Raw genomic sequence first — 15,278 nt, forward strand, 5'->3', positions numbered from 1 at the left:
ATATCTCATGGAGAGATGACATAGGTCTTTTGTGCCGTGTGGGGCTATGGACACAGCAGAGAACCTAGTAGGTCAGGAGGACTGTGGTCTGTCAGTGAGTGCACCTACTAAGCACAGCTATGAAGAGACAGCCAGGAGCAGGCCAAGAGCTTTGCCCTTTGAGAAACAGAATGACGGAGGCCAGGCGGCCCTCAGTGAAGAGCCGATGGCCTTGCCAAGGAGCTGGTATTTTAAGCTAAAGCTTGACTGGTGGACACGGGCCTGTCCAGCAAAGGGACTTTTCAGACAGCAAGCATGCAAGTTCGAAGGCTCTGAGGTCAGCATGCATTTAGCCTGTGGCAGAGACAGCCAGTAGAGGATTCAAGAGAGGATGTCGGGCAGGGGTCTGGGACATACCAGGGCAGGCCTTGGCCAGATATGTTGGTTTTATTCTAAAGACATTGGGAGCTGTTGGAGTTTTAATCAGGGCTGGAAAATGATCTGACGGAAGGTTTTAATAGATCTCTCTGGCTACCGGCCAGCAGAGTGCATGTGGCCAGAAAGAAAGGAGAGACCAGCAGGGTGACTGAGGTCAGAGAACAATAGTCACACCCATGCCAGGTGGCAGCAACAGAGGAGGCAGAGCAAAGCGCTTGAACCAGGCTAAGAACCAGCCCCCTTCTTAGGAGAGGCGGCTCTGTTCTTAGCTAATGGCCTGTATTTGGTCTGAGAGACTCAGAAGACTCCAGGGCAGTGACTCTCAGCCTTCCTAATGCTGTGACCCTTTAGTACAGCTCCTCATGGTGTGGTGACCCCCAATCATAAAATTACTTTCATTGCTACTTCATCACTGTAATTTTGCTACTGTTATGAACCATAAGGTAAATATCTGTGTTTTCCACTGGTCTTAGTCAACTCCTGTGAGGGGGTCATTTGATCCTCAGGAATGGCCACCTATAAGTTGAGCCTTGGCCTGAGTCTCAAAGTGGCTGGCTGGCTGGGCCACTTCAATTACAAGTGAATTGGTCATCTGGTAAGCTGACAGGAAACCCACTCCAAAATACCTGAGATAGCCCAGGACTCAGGACCCACCCTTCTGCCCCAAACAGAAGCTCTGCTCCCAGTCCAATAGCCTAGCCCCCAAAGTCTTTGAAATGGCCCTTCCCAAAGGCTACAGGAAGAAGCCTTGGGCCTAATACTACCCCTGAATATTAATCACCCATGCACGTGGCAGCCTGAATCACTGCAGCCTTGATCTTGGAGTATTATTACCAGCTAATTACAATCGCCACCCATTAATCACCGAGACAAACCCTTCTCCGCAGCCCGATTATCATTTAGAAGTCACAAGCTTCCCTTCAAAGAAAAAGGAGTGCCTTTGTCTGCGTTAACCCAGTGACTCCCAAGACCGGACACATGCTTGGCTGTCGCTGGGCACGTAGGCAGCTCCCCTCATAACAAATGTGTCTGCCAACTCTCAGGCGTGCCTTCGTTCATGTGTGTGTGTTGCTAAGGATGGATCCCAGTGTATGTTAGGCCAGCTCTGCCACTACAAACTGTGTCCCCAGCCAGGAATCCTCATCCCTGCCATGTTCCTCAACCAACACAGATGGGCAGCAGGAACTGAGAACTGCATTTCTGACAACTTGTGTCTCCGCAGGCCCATAAGACTGTAGAGAAGACAAATGCCAAGTCCTGGAACTTTCTCTCTGCCAAAAAAAAAAAAATCAGATTGTAAGCTCTTACACTGCACCCCACTGAAGACAGGTGCCGGGATAGGACATTAGGATGAGTCAACTTGTCATCCAGTCTGACACAGGCAAGACAGTCACTCAGAGGAATGCCAAAAGAGAGACGGAATGCAGGACCACAAGCCCCAGCAGAGGGGCGGGATCTGGAGAGGGTCCAGACATAAAGCGTTAGCAGAGCCTTATCTTGGGGAAAAATAAAGGTTTAAAGCTTGATAGATTCTGGGCCCCACAGAGGTATTGTCCCTCAGTTCTGTGGGACGCCTGACTTTCTGCCCATGTGACAAGAAGCCTTTGGAGCTGTGTCCAGGTGACGCATCTTGAGATGGGGAGGTGGTTCTAAGACCATTTGGATGGCATGATGGAGTCCGAGGGTCCCTGGAGAAGGGAGAAAGGAGACCCAGTGAGAAGCAGAGGTTGGAGCTGGAGAGATGGCTCAGTGGTTAAGAGCACTGGCCACTAGCTGCTCTTCCAGAGGTCCTGAGTTCAATTCCCAGTAACCACATGGTGGCTCACAACCATCTGTAATGGGATCTGATGCCCTCTTCTGGTGTGTCTGAAGACAACAACAACAGCAAATATATATATATATATATATGTGTGTGTGTGTGTCTGTGTGTGTGTGTATGTGTGTATATATGTATGTGTATATATGTATATATATGTATAATATATACTAATAATATATACTATATAATAATAAATATAGTATATAATATATAGTATATAGTATATAATTATATATTATATACTATATACTACATACTATATATTATATATAATCTTTAAAAAAGAGAAGAGGTTGGAGTCATGTGGCCAAGAGCCAAGGACTTGGTAGCCTCTAGAACCTAGGGAAGGAGTTGGGTATGGCAGTTAAATGAAATAGAAGGATTAGAAGTTCAAAGATGGCTTGGACTACATAGCGAGTTCAAGGCCAGCCTGGGATACATATCAAACCCTTCTGTTCAGACTGGAGCAGGCGTGTGTATGAGAACCTGGTGACTTGGAGGTAGCAGCCTCTAACGAGCTTGTCATATAAGATTGAGGACTTGAGGTCAGACCCCAGCATTTACATAAAAGCCATGCTCAGTGGCACACACTTGTAATCCCAGTACTGGGGAGGCAGGAACTGGAGCATGGCCGGAATCTGATGGTCAGACTAGCCAAACTGGCAGGGTTCAGTGAGAGACCATGTCTCAAAAGACAAGACAGAAATGGATGAAAAAAAAAAGATTATGCCTGGCAGTTTATTGCATCAACAAAGACAAATGAATAGAGCTTAACTCTGGGACACTGATATTTGTTATCTCAGAATCAAAGGATGAAGCTGGACCATGGTGGCGCATGCCTTTAATCCCAGCAGTCAGGCAGAGGCAGGCCGATCTCCCAATTTGAGACCAACCTGCTCTACAGAGTGAGTTCCAGGACAAGTCAGGGCTAAGCAGAGAAACTGTCCAGAAAAAAACCAAACCAAACAAACAAACAAACAAACAAATGAGAAAGAAGATCACATGGTCCTGGGCCACTAGGATAGGAAATGGGGATAGTCTACTTGGAGGGTTACAGGGATGTGTGACCTGGTGTGCTTGGGTCAGGAGTCAATCCAGAGGACAGTGGGAGCTGCCAGGGGCTGCCCCTGAGGCTGGCTTCCCGGGGGGGGGGGCTGTTATTTTTGCTTCCAGGTTCATGGTTTTCTGTCTACACCCATACCAGCATCCTTGGCTTCAAACCTGAACTGATTCTATGGGCATTCTGTTTCCTTTTAAGGACACTATGATGCCCGGGCCAGAGTCCTCGTTTGTCACGTGACCTCCCTGCTCCAAGTGCCCACGGAGGAGCTTGATATTCTGGAAGAGGTTTTCCTGGAGAGCCTGAAGGACGCCAAAGAGGAGGAGTCTGAGTAAGCCAGCCCTGAGGCCCCTGGCTGGAGCCTGGATTCCGCTTGAGGGATCTTTGCCTATCTCAAGCCCCCTTCCCATGTAGAAACCATGTGGTAAGGTAGAAGGAACGTTAGACAAAGAGTCCCAGTAGCCCTGATTCACCATGTGACCTTAGCAAGTCACTTGCCACCCTTTCTGGGCTTGGCTGAGGTCACAAGAAGAGCTGCTTGTTAAAGGCACTGGATGTGTGACCACCATCTGGTGGTCCTCCACCATCTACTGGTCCACCATGCGGTAGTCCTCCACCCTCCTGTGGTCCTCCACCATCTGGTGGTCCTCCACCCTCCGGTAGTCCTCCACCCTCCTATGGTCCTCCACCATCTGGTGGTCCTCCACCCTTCAGTGGTCCTCCACCCTCCGGTAGTCCTCCACCATCTGGTGGTCCTCCACCCTTCAGTGGTCCTCCACCCTCCGGTAGTCCTCCACCATCTGGTGGTCCTGAAAACTTTGCTCCACCTCCAGCTTTCATGACACTTTCTCTAACTACAGTATCCCTAGATACAAAATGGCCTTAAGGATAGCCCCCCACCCCCACCCCAGGGTCATTAGAGAAAAGAATGTAATCACAACAAAAAATACTCAGCCCAGGCTGGCACGTGGCATGGGTTGGTGGATATGAATCCTCCCCTTCCCTCATAAACCACCATGCCATGTGTGGTCAGGGATGTGAAGGGCATGGGAAGATAGCTCAGTCAGCCAAGTGCTCACCACGGAAGCACTGGGGACCTATGGTTGATCCCTGAACCAGAAAAGGCGAGTTGCAGTGGTGTACACTTGTAATCCCAGCACTCAGGAGGCAGAGACGGGTAGCCAGTCAGCTGACCAGTTTGGTGAGTCTTCAGGCCTCTGAGAGACCCTGCTGCAAAATTAAAAATAAGAAATAGTGGATAGTGTCTGAGAAATGCCAAACAGAATTTATCCTCTGACCTACATGATACACACACACACACACACACACACACACACACACACCACGTACCCTGCTGCCGCTACCCATATACACATTAAGAATGTGGAAAAGAAAATCAGCCTTATGGCTTGGCCAGAACCCAGCTCTGGGCGACATCTAATCTCAGTGCCATAAATCAACTCCAGCCCCATCTTAATCCTGACCTGCTGCAATGGGCACCATATCTGCCCAGCACGGATACCAAGCACCAGGCACCAAGCACTAGGTATCAGGCACACCTCCCCAGCACAGGCACCAGGCACCGGGCACCAGGAATATCTGCCCAGAATAGGCACCAGGCACCAGATACCAAGCACCAAGCACCAAGCACTGGGTATTAGGCATACCTACCCAGCACAGGTACCCCGTACCAAGCACCAGGCACCAAGCACTGAATATCAGGCACACATGCCCAGCACAGGCACCAAGCACCAAGCACTGGGTACCAAGCACCAGGCACCAAGCACTGGGCACCAGGCACACCTGCCCAGCATGGGTCTCTCTCCACCCCCACAGCCATCTCTGGGAAGCCCATTTTGCAGGTGTACCCAGTAAGAGACAGGAATCTGAAGTACCATTCAGAGGCAGAGCCATCTCCAGAACTTATAGGCAAAAGGACGGGAGACAGTGCAAAGGGTAATTTCTGGTTTGGGTTTTGGGGTTTGCCAGTTTTGTTTTAAGACAAGGTCTTTATGTAGCCCAGGTCTGTTCTGGAACTTGCTCTGTAGAGCAGGCTAGCCTCGAACTCACAGAGATCCACTTGCCTCTGCCTCCTGAGTGCTGGGATTGAAGGGGTGCACCACCACATGCTCTGGAAGTTTGTTGAAATAACCTAAGGGGAGAGTGGGAAGATGGCTCCGTCAGTAGAGTTTTCCATGCAATCGCGAGAACCTTCATGTGGACCTCTAGCACCTGGGTAAAAATTGGGCACGGCTGTGAGCACCTGTACCCTTAGCGATGGGCAGGTGGAGACAGGACAGTCCCTGGTGCTAGGCACTGAGCCCCGGGTTCAGTGAGACCCTATCTCAAAAAACCAAATGGAGAGTGATTGACGAAGTCACTGCTGTCAACCCCTGGTCTTCAAATGTGTACACACGCGAGAAATAATCTGAAAATATTTATGTTGATGTTCAGAACTATGCCAGGCAGCAAACAGGCAGACCCAAACCAATGGTTTTTATCACAAGGTCTACCACCTAGTTCTTCAACTATGTTAAAAATGTATCAGCTTTGCAGGCCTTGAGATGGAGAGACGTCCCAGTTGGTGCCTAAGGATCCTGTTATCAGACAGGACTGTGTGACCCAGAGGGCTCTGTTCTGACGCGTCAGCCTCACAGAGTCAGAGAAGACGAGCACCAGAAGTTCCAACACAGCCCAGATCCAAATGGCCCAGCCTTATGATCTTGAGAACATTATCGATGGTCTCTGGGCCTTAGTTTCCTTACCTAAGAAATGGGGATAGCAATAAAGACCTTTTGCCTAGGTTTCCTGTGGGGGCAGAAAGGAAGCTGACACTGAGGGGGTCCACACAGCTCACTATCGGTTTGATAGCAGTTAGGATTATAATACATATCTGAATGTGGAGTTTGAGGGACTGTGGAGAGCTCTAATCTGAAACTAAGAGATGGTAACTCTGCCGACCAGGCTCCCTATTGATCCTGCTGTGGCCTCCGGCAGGTTCTTTGCCTTCTCTGGGCATGAGGACCAGGGTGTCACCCCTGTTTTAAGGGATCAGGCAATCCCTCTTAATGCTGAGACTTGTTACCAGGCCTATCTGCAGGGCTTCTTTGTGGGTGGGATTTAGAATGTGATGTCATCCAGTGTGCTTGGTCCTCACCTGAATGCCACCCCCGCCTCCTCCTTTCCGTAACTGACCTCACCTTCCCCTGCCTTGGTCCCTTCAGCTCCGGTGTGGGGTTAGTGGTGGTTCTATATCAGAGGGCTGTGGGACGATTATTCATTACCTCACATCAAAAGCTTGGGACAGTGCCTCAGTGCAGCAGGCCTCGGTGACCCTCAGCTGAGACAAGGCCAGATTTCATAACTCCTACAGGAATGCAGCCATTTGTCTGACCCCTGCTAAGTGCTTCCTGATAAACTCCAGGGGGCCTGCCCCATCTGACTATCTTACCATCCTTGTGGGGAGTCAGCTGGCCCAGGTCACTTAGCTGTCCCATGGCTTCCTGATTCAGTCACCATTCCAGCCTGAGGCTGTGTGTTATTTTTTTTTTTAGGGGAGAGGGTGGTTCAAGACAGGGTCTCACTGTGTGGCTCTGGCTGTCCTTACTATGTAGACCAGGCTGGAGTCAAACTCCCAGAGCCCCACCTCTGCCTCTGCCTCCCAGGTGCCGGGATTAGAGGCCTGAACCCCACCACCTGGCTTCAGTGTTCTTTTCTTGAGGACCAATTTGAAGCCCCAGATCCCCGCCTTCCAGGCTTTAACTAGGAATAGCTCTCGGGGGTGGGCAGGGGGGTGGGGCACACATCTGTGTGCCTGTAATATCGCTCATACTCATGCACACGAGGACAGACATGGACACTGGGGCGGGGGGCTTCTCTATCACTGCCCACTTATTTCCTCAAAATGTGATCTCTCACTGAAGCTGGAGCTAAGCTGGCGGCCAGCAATCGTGGGGTAGCACGACTGCCTAGCATATGCAGGACCTCTAGTTCCACTGGAAACAGGTGGAAGGGAGGGGCTAGAGAGACCACGCTCCCATGCGAGAGCAGATGCCTTGGATTGGTGGCTCCACACTGGGAACAGTGTCAGTTTCCTCCTCTTCTTGAGCTATTTTCACAGTTGGGTGGAGGTTTGGGGAGACCTGACCTTGACTGACACGGAAACGCTGTCTCAAGTTCACACTTCCTATTCTAGAAAGTGTGTGTGGCATCGACTGCCTGGCTGAAAGTATGGGCTGCTGTTGTGTCTAATCAGATGGCAAAGTCCATGGCAGGAATAAAGCCATCATTTAGATTTGGCGTTCCCAGAATTTCAACGACCAAGGAAAAGGAAGGAAGCACCCTAGCTGTGACTCAGAGCAGATGTCTTCTCTCGGTGTTGAAATTCAACCAGACTACTGAAATAATTGCAAGGATAAGATGCTGCAATTATCAGCAAAGATAAGGAAAGGAAATAACTTACAGGGAAAGCAGTTATTAAGATGGGTGCACGTACAGAAATCAATAGGCCATGTGCATCAATGTCAGACAGAGGGTCTGTGCTAAGTACCTTTTAAGGAAGACACCCCCTTGGGGGCTGGCAAGATGGCTCAGCATGCAGAGTTTGATCCTTGGGACCCAGGTGAAGAGGGGACCTGATTCACACAAGTTATTCTTTGGTCTCCACTTATATCTACATACATAAACAGACAGACATATGTACACACATAAACGGACATGCATCCATTTAGACATGTGTTAAAATGTAATAAAAACTTGAAAAAGGAAAATAACATTGACAGAAACAAAGGGAGGAAGTAGAGAGATGGCTCAGTGGTTAAGAGCACTGCTGCTCCTCCGTTCCCAGCACCCACACGGTGGCTCCCAACCAGCTTAACTCCAGTTCCGTGAGCTCTGTCGCCCTCTTCTGGCCTCCACTGGCACTGCATAGGTGTGATAGACCATGCAGGCCAAGACACACACACACACACATACACACACACACACACACACACACACACACACACACACACACCAAAGTAATAAAGCTTTTTTAAAAGAAAGAAAAATCCCACCATTTCCAGTCAAAAAATGTTTAATGTTTGCAAACATTTAACTGATAACATGGAGGAGGAAACTGCTAGGGGTCAGAGCGCCTTGTTTGTGTGTGTGTGTGGGGGGGTGTATGTGTGTATGTGTGTGTGGTGTGTGTATGTATGTGTGTGTGTGTGTGTATATGTGTGTGTGGTGTATGTGTATATGTGTGTATGGTGTGTGTGTATGTGTGTGTGGTGTGTGTGTGTGTATATATGTGTGGTGTGTGTGTATATATGTGTGGTGTGTGTGTGCGCGTGCGTGTGCGTGTGCGTGTGCGTGTGCGTGTGTGTGTGTGTGTGTGTGTGTGTGTGGTGTGTGTGGTCTCTGCAAAACAGCTCTGATGAGCTAACTTCATGCATTTGAGCCACACAGTCCTCTGGACCCTATTGATTTTGTGGTCGTTCTACTCCATCAAACCAAGCTAAGCCTGCTGAGCATCTGGTACCATTAGTATACATGTGTCACTGTGGGGGAAATCCAGAAGCTGTCAGTGCCATGTCGTGCTACTGGCACTAACTTGGAAATCTTACAAGTCTTTTGTGAACATTGTTTATCCATTTGCTTGAGACAAGGTCTTACTATGTATCCCTGCCTGGCCTTGAACTCAGGCCTTTTCTGTCCATTCCAATTTGTACTCTTGTTCCACAAATTTCTTACTGGGTGGTGACTGGCCTGTAACCATCGGCTCTTTTCCCTAAGTGAAACAAAGTAGCATGTACTTCCTGGAGTAATTGGGTCTGTTGCAAAAACCCACGGTAGGGCTGGGAGATGTCTCAGTGGGCAAAGCATTTGGTGGGCGGACATGAAGAGCTAAGTCAGTTCCCCAGCACCCAGGTAAAAAAAATCCAGATGCAGTGGCGTGAGCCCAGAGCCCCAGTGCTCAGGGTAGGGATTGGGTAAAGGCAGGCAGGCCCTTGAAACTCACTAAGCAGCTAGTGTAGCTGAATCATGAGCTGTGGGTTGACAGAGAGACCCTGACTCCCAAAATGAGATAAAGAGCAATTATGAGATATACCTGACGTGAGCCTCAGGCCTCCACACGTACCCTTAATGGGCACATGCTCCTGAACACAAGTGTACTCCTACCCAAAAAAGAAACCTGCCTGAAATACCACCCAGGCCCAGGGCAAGCTGCGGAGGGTGGAGAGGCAGGAGGGGATGAGTCAGCAGTGCTGGGCCCTGGGCCTCCTCCCTCAGCCTCCAGCTGCTCCCCAGGCTGTGTCTGTCGTCTGTCGGGCGGAAGTGTGCTGCTGACTCCCAGCCACACTGCTGGACCCCACTGTGTGCGGTCAGTCACCCCCTACTGTGTGCAGTCAGTCACCCCACTATGTGCGGTCAGCCACCCCACTGTGTGCGGTCAGTCACCCCACTGTGTGCGGTCAGTCACCTCACTGTGTGCAATCAGCCACCCCACTGTGTGTGGGATTCACTTGGCCCTTCGGTTTGAGAAGCCAGCTTCCTGCTTGAACTGATGGAATGGTCGGTCATTAATGAAGCATCAAAGCCATTAGGGGTCAGAGTGTCACTGCCTCAGTGTAGGAAGAAGTTGGTCACAGCAATGAGACACATAATAACATGGACAAACATAGTGAATTGTGACAATTAGGGAGCCCCCTTGACCGGGACATCTCATACAGGCCTCCAAACACCACCTCCTCTCCGCCCCCCCCCCACACACACACACGAACACACACCTAACCCCCCAGGGTCCTTACATGAAAAGGTTCGGATTATAATCTCTACAGAGTCACAGGCTCAGTGAGTGGCTCTGTCCGAGAGGTAGGGTGGTGTTGCAGCTGTGGTGGATGGTCCCCAAGCCACCATGGCTTGCAGCACCAAGGGCTTCGATCTCCATTTGTGCACCGAATGAAGATCGGCTGCGGATCTTGTCCGAGTTGTTTTGGTTTGGGGCTCTAATCTGATGCTGTCTGGGACACTGGCAGTCTCAGATTAAGGCAAAGGAGACCTGCCAGCCTCCTGCACTGGCTTTTAAAGATTCTAGAAATGACAGCAGGATGCCCCCCCCACCCCCCCACCCCCGTGTCTTACCGAGGAAAGCTGGCCGGCAGCTGGATGCCAGGCACACAGGGCTGCAGTCTTCAGCTATGACATTTCTATGCCCTCCAAGTCAACCAACCATGAGATATTTTTGTTTGATTTTTTTTTTAATTTTTGAAACAAGGTGTAATATAGCTCAGGTTGGCCGTGGTGTGTGTGTGTGTGTGTGTAAAATAGCCAAGACTGTAAAAGATTGACCTGATCCTCCTGCCTCCACACCCTCAGTACTGGGGATTCAGGTAGGCTCCATCATGCCTAACCTAAAATAATTGTTTATTTTAAAAAAAAAATAAATTCTGTACTGAATGTACTTTATTTCATTTTACCCAAACAGAAAAACTCCAGTGACACATGGCATTGCTATACTGTATGAGAGATATGAAATGTAAATCTAAAGTAAGATATGAGAAGTTGTAAGCAAATGTACAGACTAAGGGCCCTGAGCCTCTGTGGATTCTGGGGCACCTAGAATCCAGACTGAGGGGCACCTGCAGAATCCCACAGTTTAGAGCCTGACCCCAGAGCCCCTCACTCCTAGTCACCTGTCACCTGCCACCCAATGGTTCTGTGTACCATCAATCATGGACACCAGCTCCAGGTTCAATAGCCAGCAAAGATCCTCACCAGTGATTTCTGGTTCTCTGCAGGGAGGCGGCTGGGAGGTGCTGCCTTCCATACTGGGGCCTCACAGGAGAGCTGGGCTGGCACTGGTGAGAAGCCTGCTTGCTCTCTGTTGCTCTCGTAAGGAAGGATATGGGCACATTGGTTGAGCATGGATTGAGGCAGGGAATTTCCACCTGTAGATGTGCAGACTGGGTGGTGGGGGCACAGCGCATTGTGCATTTGCAGTATACATGTTGGCTGAATAGGATAAGGTTCATCGTCACAAGGCAAGTTGTCACTGGGCTACTGAGATGGTGCAGCAAGGAAAGGTGCTTGCTGCTAAGGCTAATGACCCCAAGTTCTATCACTGGGACCTATGTGGTGGCAGGAGATAGCTGACCCCATATGTTGTTCTCAAACCTGTGTGCGCGCGCGCGCACACACACACACACACAAAACCTCTGGAATAACCACTATTATCTCTTTTGGGGAGTGAGGATAAGGTTTCCTCTGTGTAACCACTCTGGCTTTCCTGGAACTTACTCTGTAGACCAGGCTGGAAAAGAGACCCGCCTACCCCTGCCTCCCGGAGTATTGGGATTAAAGGTGTGTACCACCATGCCCAGCTACACCACCGTTATCTCTTGAAGCATCCGGACTGTGAGACCGCAATAAACTGCTTCTAGACAAAGTATGGGAAGTGTGCAGTGTGGAGACTGGTGGAGAGGAAGGGCTCACTAAATATTAACCGTTTCTCGTCATTTATGATTGTGCCTCGTTCGGTTGTCCAAATTCCAGCTTCAGTTCAGAGTTCTCTCGTAATGGCTGCTCCACCCACCCTCCACCTCTCTTCTTGTCTCCGATCACCTCAAAGCAGCCAAGGGCTAAAGGTCCGTCAGAAAAGCATCACATCCTGACGGTCGTTCTCAGAGGGGCTGGCGATGGCTGCTCGGCCCATGCCGTGCTCACTGAGCATTCTCAGAGCCCTGGGCTCCGTGTCTGAACCACATAAACTGGGCATGGTGGTACATGCCTGTAATTCCAGTACTTGGAAAACGGAGGCAGGAGGATCCTAAGTTCGAGGTTGTCCCCAGCTACATAGAGAATTAAAGGCCTGCCTGGGCTTTGAGACCCTCTCTCAAAGAGCTAAAAATATAAACCATAGAAACCCCTACCACTCTCCCTGCAGATGATAGCCCTCTTACCTTTGACTGGACTTACAACATCTGTGTTTTCAGTCTGGACCAACTCAGCTGTTACCATAAGGCCCCATCGCCCATACACATGTTTTCCCAGCCTGTTGTACATGTAGTTGCTCTGGAGGAGACAGATTTCCAAACCCTGAGGGGAGGTGGAGCCTGCTAGCAGGATGAGGGTGCATTCTGTACTCATTCTGGGTTCATCTGTTCTGTGAAAGCTTTTGTTTGCCTCTTTTGCTATTGTTGCTGCTATTTATTATTATTATTATTATCTTTTCATTATTTAAATTGCACCCATTAGGATGGATCTGCTGGGTAAGTAGTATGCTCCATTCACTGAGATTTCCCCCAGGCACTGATGGGCCCAGGACCTACCTAACTATCTACCACTGATCTCCGGTTTAGGGGTTAGAGAAGTGGGAGGATTTAAGGGGCCCTGGTCTGTAGCTAGCCATAGATCTGCCTCTTCTCTCCAGGACCGCAGAGGCTTCCCGGAAGAGGAAAGAAAAACGGAGGAAGTGGAAACGCTATCTCCTGATAGGCCTGGCCACGGTTGGAGGCGGGACAGTGATTGGTGAGGCCCGGCTGCTGGGGATCCGTGGTCTGTGTATCAGTGGGGGAGGTGGCCCCAGCACGTGACAGGCTCCTAAGCCAGTGATAAATATGCTCATTAATCAGATAGAAGCTGCCTGTGCTTGGTGGTTCCTGCCTATAATCCCAGCCCTTAAGAGATAGAGGCAGAAGGATCAGGAGTTCAAGGTCATCCTTTGCTGCCTAGTGAGTCTGAGGTCACGCTTGGCTATGTGAGACAGTCTCTTTTAAAAAAAAAATGAAAAAATAAAAATTAAGTTAAAGGCATGGCTGGAAGCTCTATAGAAGGCGGCACAGGGGAAGAGAACCCAATTAAGCCATGTCCTGACTGATTCTTATCCTGCAGGTGTGACCGGGGGACTAGCTGCCCCGCTGGTCGCTGCGGGCGCCGCAACGATCATAGGCAGTGCAGGGGCAGCCGCGTTGGGCTCAGTGGCTGGCATCGCTGTTATGACCTCACTGTTTGGTGCAGCTGGAGCCGGCCTGACAGGTAAGATTAAAAAGGCATGGGGCCTTGGGAAAGATTTCTATCCAGCCTGACTCAGCCAAAAGGATACCCAAGATGGCTTCTTGTGAGGGCTGGGGGCACCGGGGTAAGGAAATGTGCCCTTTCTGAGTCCCAGCTGAGCCAGACTTGCTGTAGACCTCAGAAGTTATTGGACTTGTAATCAGCAGAACCAGGATCAGGACAAAGTTTGGGAAACTAAGTTTTCCCGTGTGTACCCCATGAGTACTTGCTGTGGAGAAAGAGTCCAGCCCAGTCTGTTGCTGTCATCCAGGAAGTACCCCGGCACCACCCCTCGGAGGCATGGGGTTTCCCTGTGTCCTTGTCATGGCTCTCCAGCCTCGCCTGTGCAGGTGGCCCCCAGTCACACTCAGGCCTGTGGAATGCTGCCAAGAATCACAGTTGGTATCAGCATAGTGAGGGTTAAGGCTCAGCAGGAAACCCAGGAGAGAGATAGCAACTGAGGCAGGACAGGGCAATGATCCAGAGCCTGAGTTCAGACCCTAGCCTGGGGCTCTCATGGCCTCAGTCAGTGTCTTCCTGTCCCCTAACCAGGAACAGCAATGGTACCTGTCTTAGAGTTCACAGATGAAATGCATTTGAACCACCAAGCACAAGCAGAGCATATAGACTTGATGTACAGAAATGTAAGTGCTTTTGCTTGTGTCTGTGTCCTTAGGATACAAGATGAAGAAGCGCGTAGGGGCCATCGAGGAGTTCATGTTCCTGCCTCTGACGGAAGGCAGGCAGCTACACATCACTATTGCCATCACCGGCTGGCTTGGGTCCGGCAGATACCGTGAGGACCGGGGTGGAGAGGGACTCAGAGGGGAACCGGGTTTGCCTCTGTAGGTTAGACCCTGGGCTAGTTTGTTCCATGTGTCTCTAAGGGGTGGGAATGTAAGGCTCATTTCACAGAGAGGGAGCAGAGCAACAGTGGTGAGAAGGCCATCTTCTGTCCATCCACCCATGCACCCAAACACCCATTATCCAGATAAGAATTCATCCATTTATCCATCCATCCATCCATCCATCCATCCATCCATCTAACCATCCATCTACCCACCCACCAATCCATCCATCCACCAAACCAACCATCTACCTATCCATCCACCCAACCATCTATCCATCTATCTACCCAATCATCCATTAATCCATCTACCCACCCACTCAACCATTCATCCATCTACCCATCCACTCAACCATCCCTTCATCCATCCATCCACCCACCCAACCATCTGCCTATTCATGCACCAACCATCTATCCATCCACCCAACCATCCATCTATCTACCCAATCATCCATCCATCCATCCAACCACCCACCCATCCACCCACTCACCCACCCATCCATCCATCCAAACATTCATCTGTCCATCCACCCATCCACCCACCCATCTGTCCACCCATTGATCATCCATCCATCACAGTAATCTTTATAGATTTCAGTCCTCCATTCCTCCTATTCTTTGACTGGGGCACCCGCTGCCACAGCCAGGAGAGGATGCTGCCTACAGCTCTCTGTGTTCTCTTCAGGCACATTTAACGCCCCATGGATGGCCCTAGCCCGCAGCCAGGAGCAGTACTGCCTGGCCTGGGAGGCCAAGTACCTGATGGAGCTGGGCAATGCCCTGGAGACCATCCTCAGTGGCCTCGCTAACATGGTGGCTCAGGAGGCTCTCAAATACACCGTGCTCTCTGGTAAGCACCTCTCACTGACTAGCCATGGCAGGACACCATGGCACCAAATCCTTGCATGTTTTTAATACAAGGGAGCCTGGCTCTATGCTAGAGACAAACCTAGCACATTTTCTTTTGTGTGTGGGTGGATGTGTATGTGTGTGTGTGCTTTTTATTTTGGGTGACAAAGGGAAAAAAAGTCAAAGTTTTATAGTACATTTAAAGACAAGACTAATGATTGTAGCTATCTCAGTCTAAAACTAGAATGCTT

At 50.1% G+C, this 15,278-nt stretch overlaps 1 protein-coding gene across 2 annotated transcripts in view; it reads left to right on the forward strand.

Moving 5' to 3' along the window:
- Tmco4 (transmembrane and coiled-coil domains 4) overlaps positions 1-15,278 on the forward strand; it is an 83,300-nt gene that overhangs the window by 33,797 nt on the left and 34,225 nt on the right. For both annotated transcript variants that reach the window (XM_052177862.1, XM_052177863.1), the window contains 5 exons: positions 3,495-3,627; positions 12,709-12,806; positions 13,170-13,313; positions 14,008-14,127; positions 14,864-15,028. In XM_052177862.1, coding sequence (XP_052033822.1) covers positions 3,495-3,627; positions 12,709-12,806; positions 13,170-13,313; positions 14,008-14,127; positions 14,864-15,028 — 660 coding nt within the window. The remainder of the gene's footprint in view (positions 1-3,494; positions 3,628-12,708; positions 12,807-13,169; positions 13,314-14,007; positions 14,128-14,863; positions 15,029-15,278) is intronic.

This window comes from Apodemus sylvaticus, chromosome 3 (assembly GCF_947179515.1).
Source record: "Apodemus sylvaticus chromosome 3, mApoSyl1.1, whole genome shotgun sequence".
Classification (NCBI taxonomy): Eukaryota; Metazoa; Chordata; class Mammalia; order Rodentia; family Muridae; genus Apodemus; species Apodemus sylvaticus.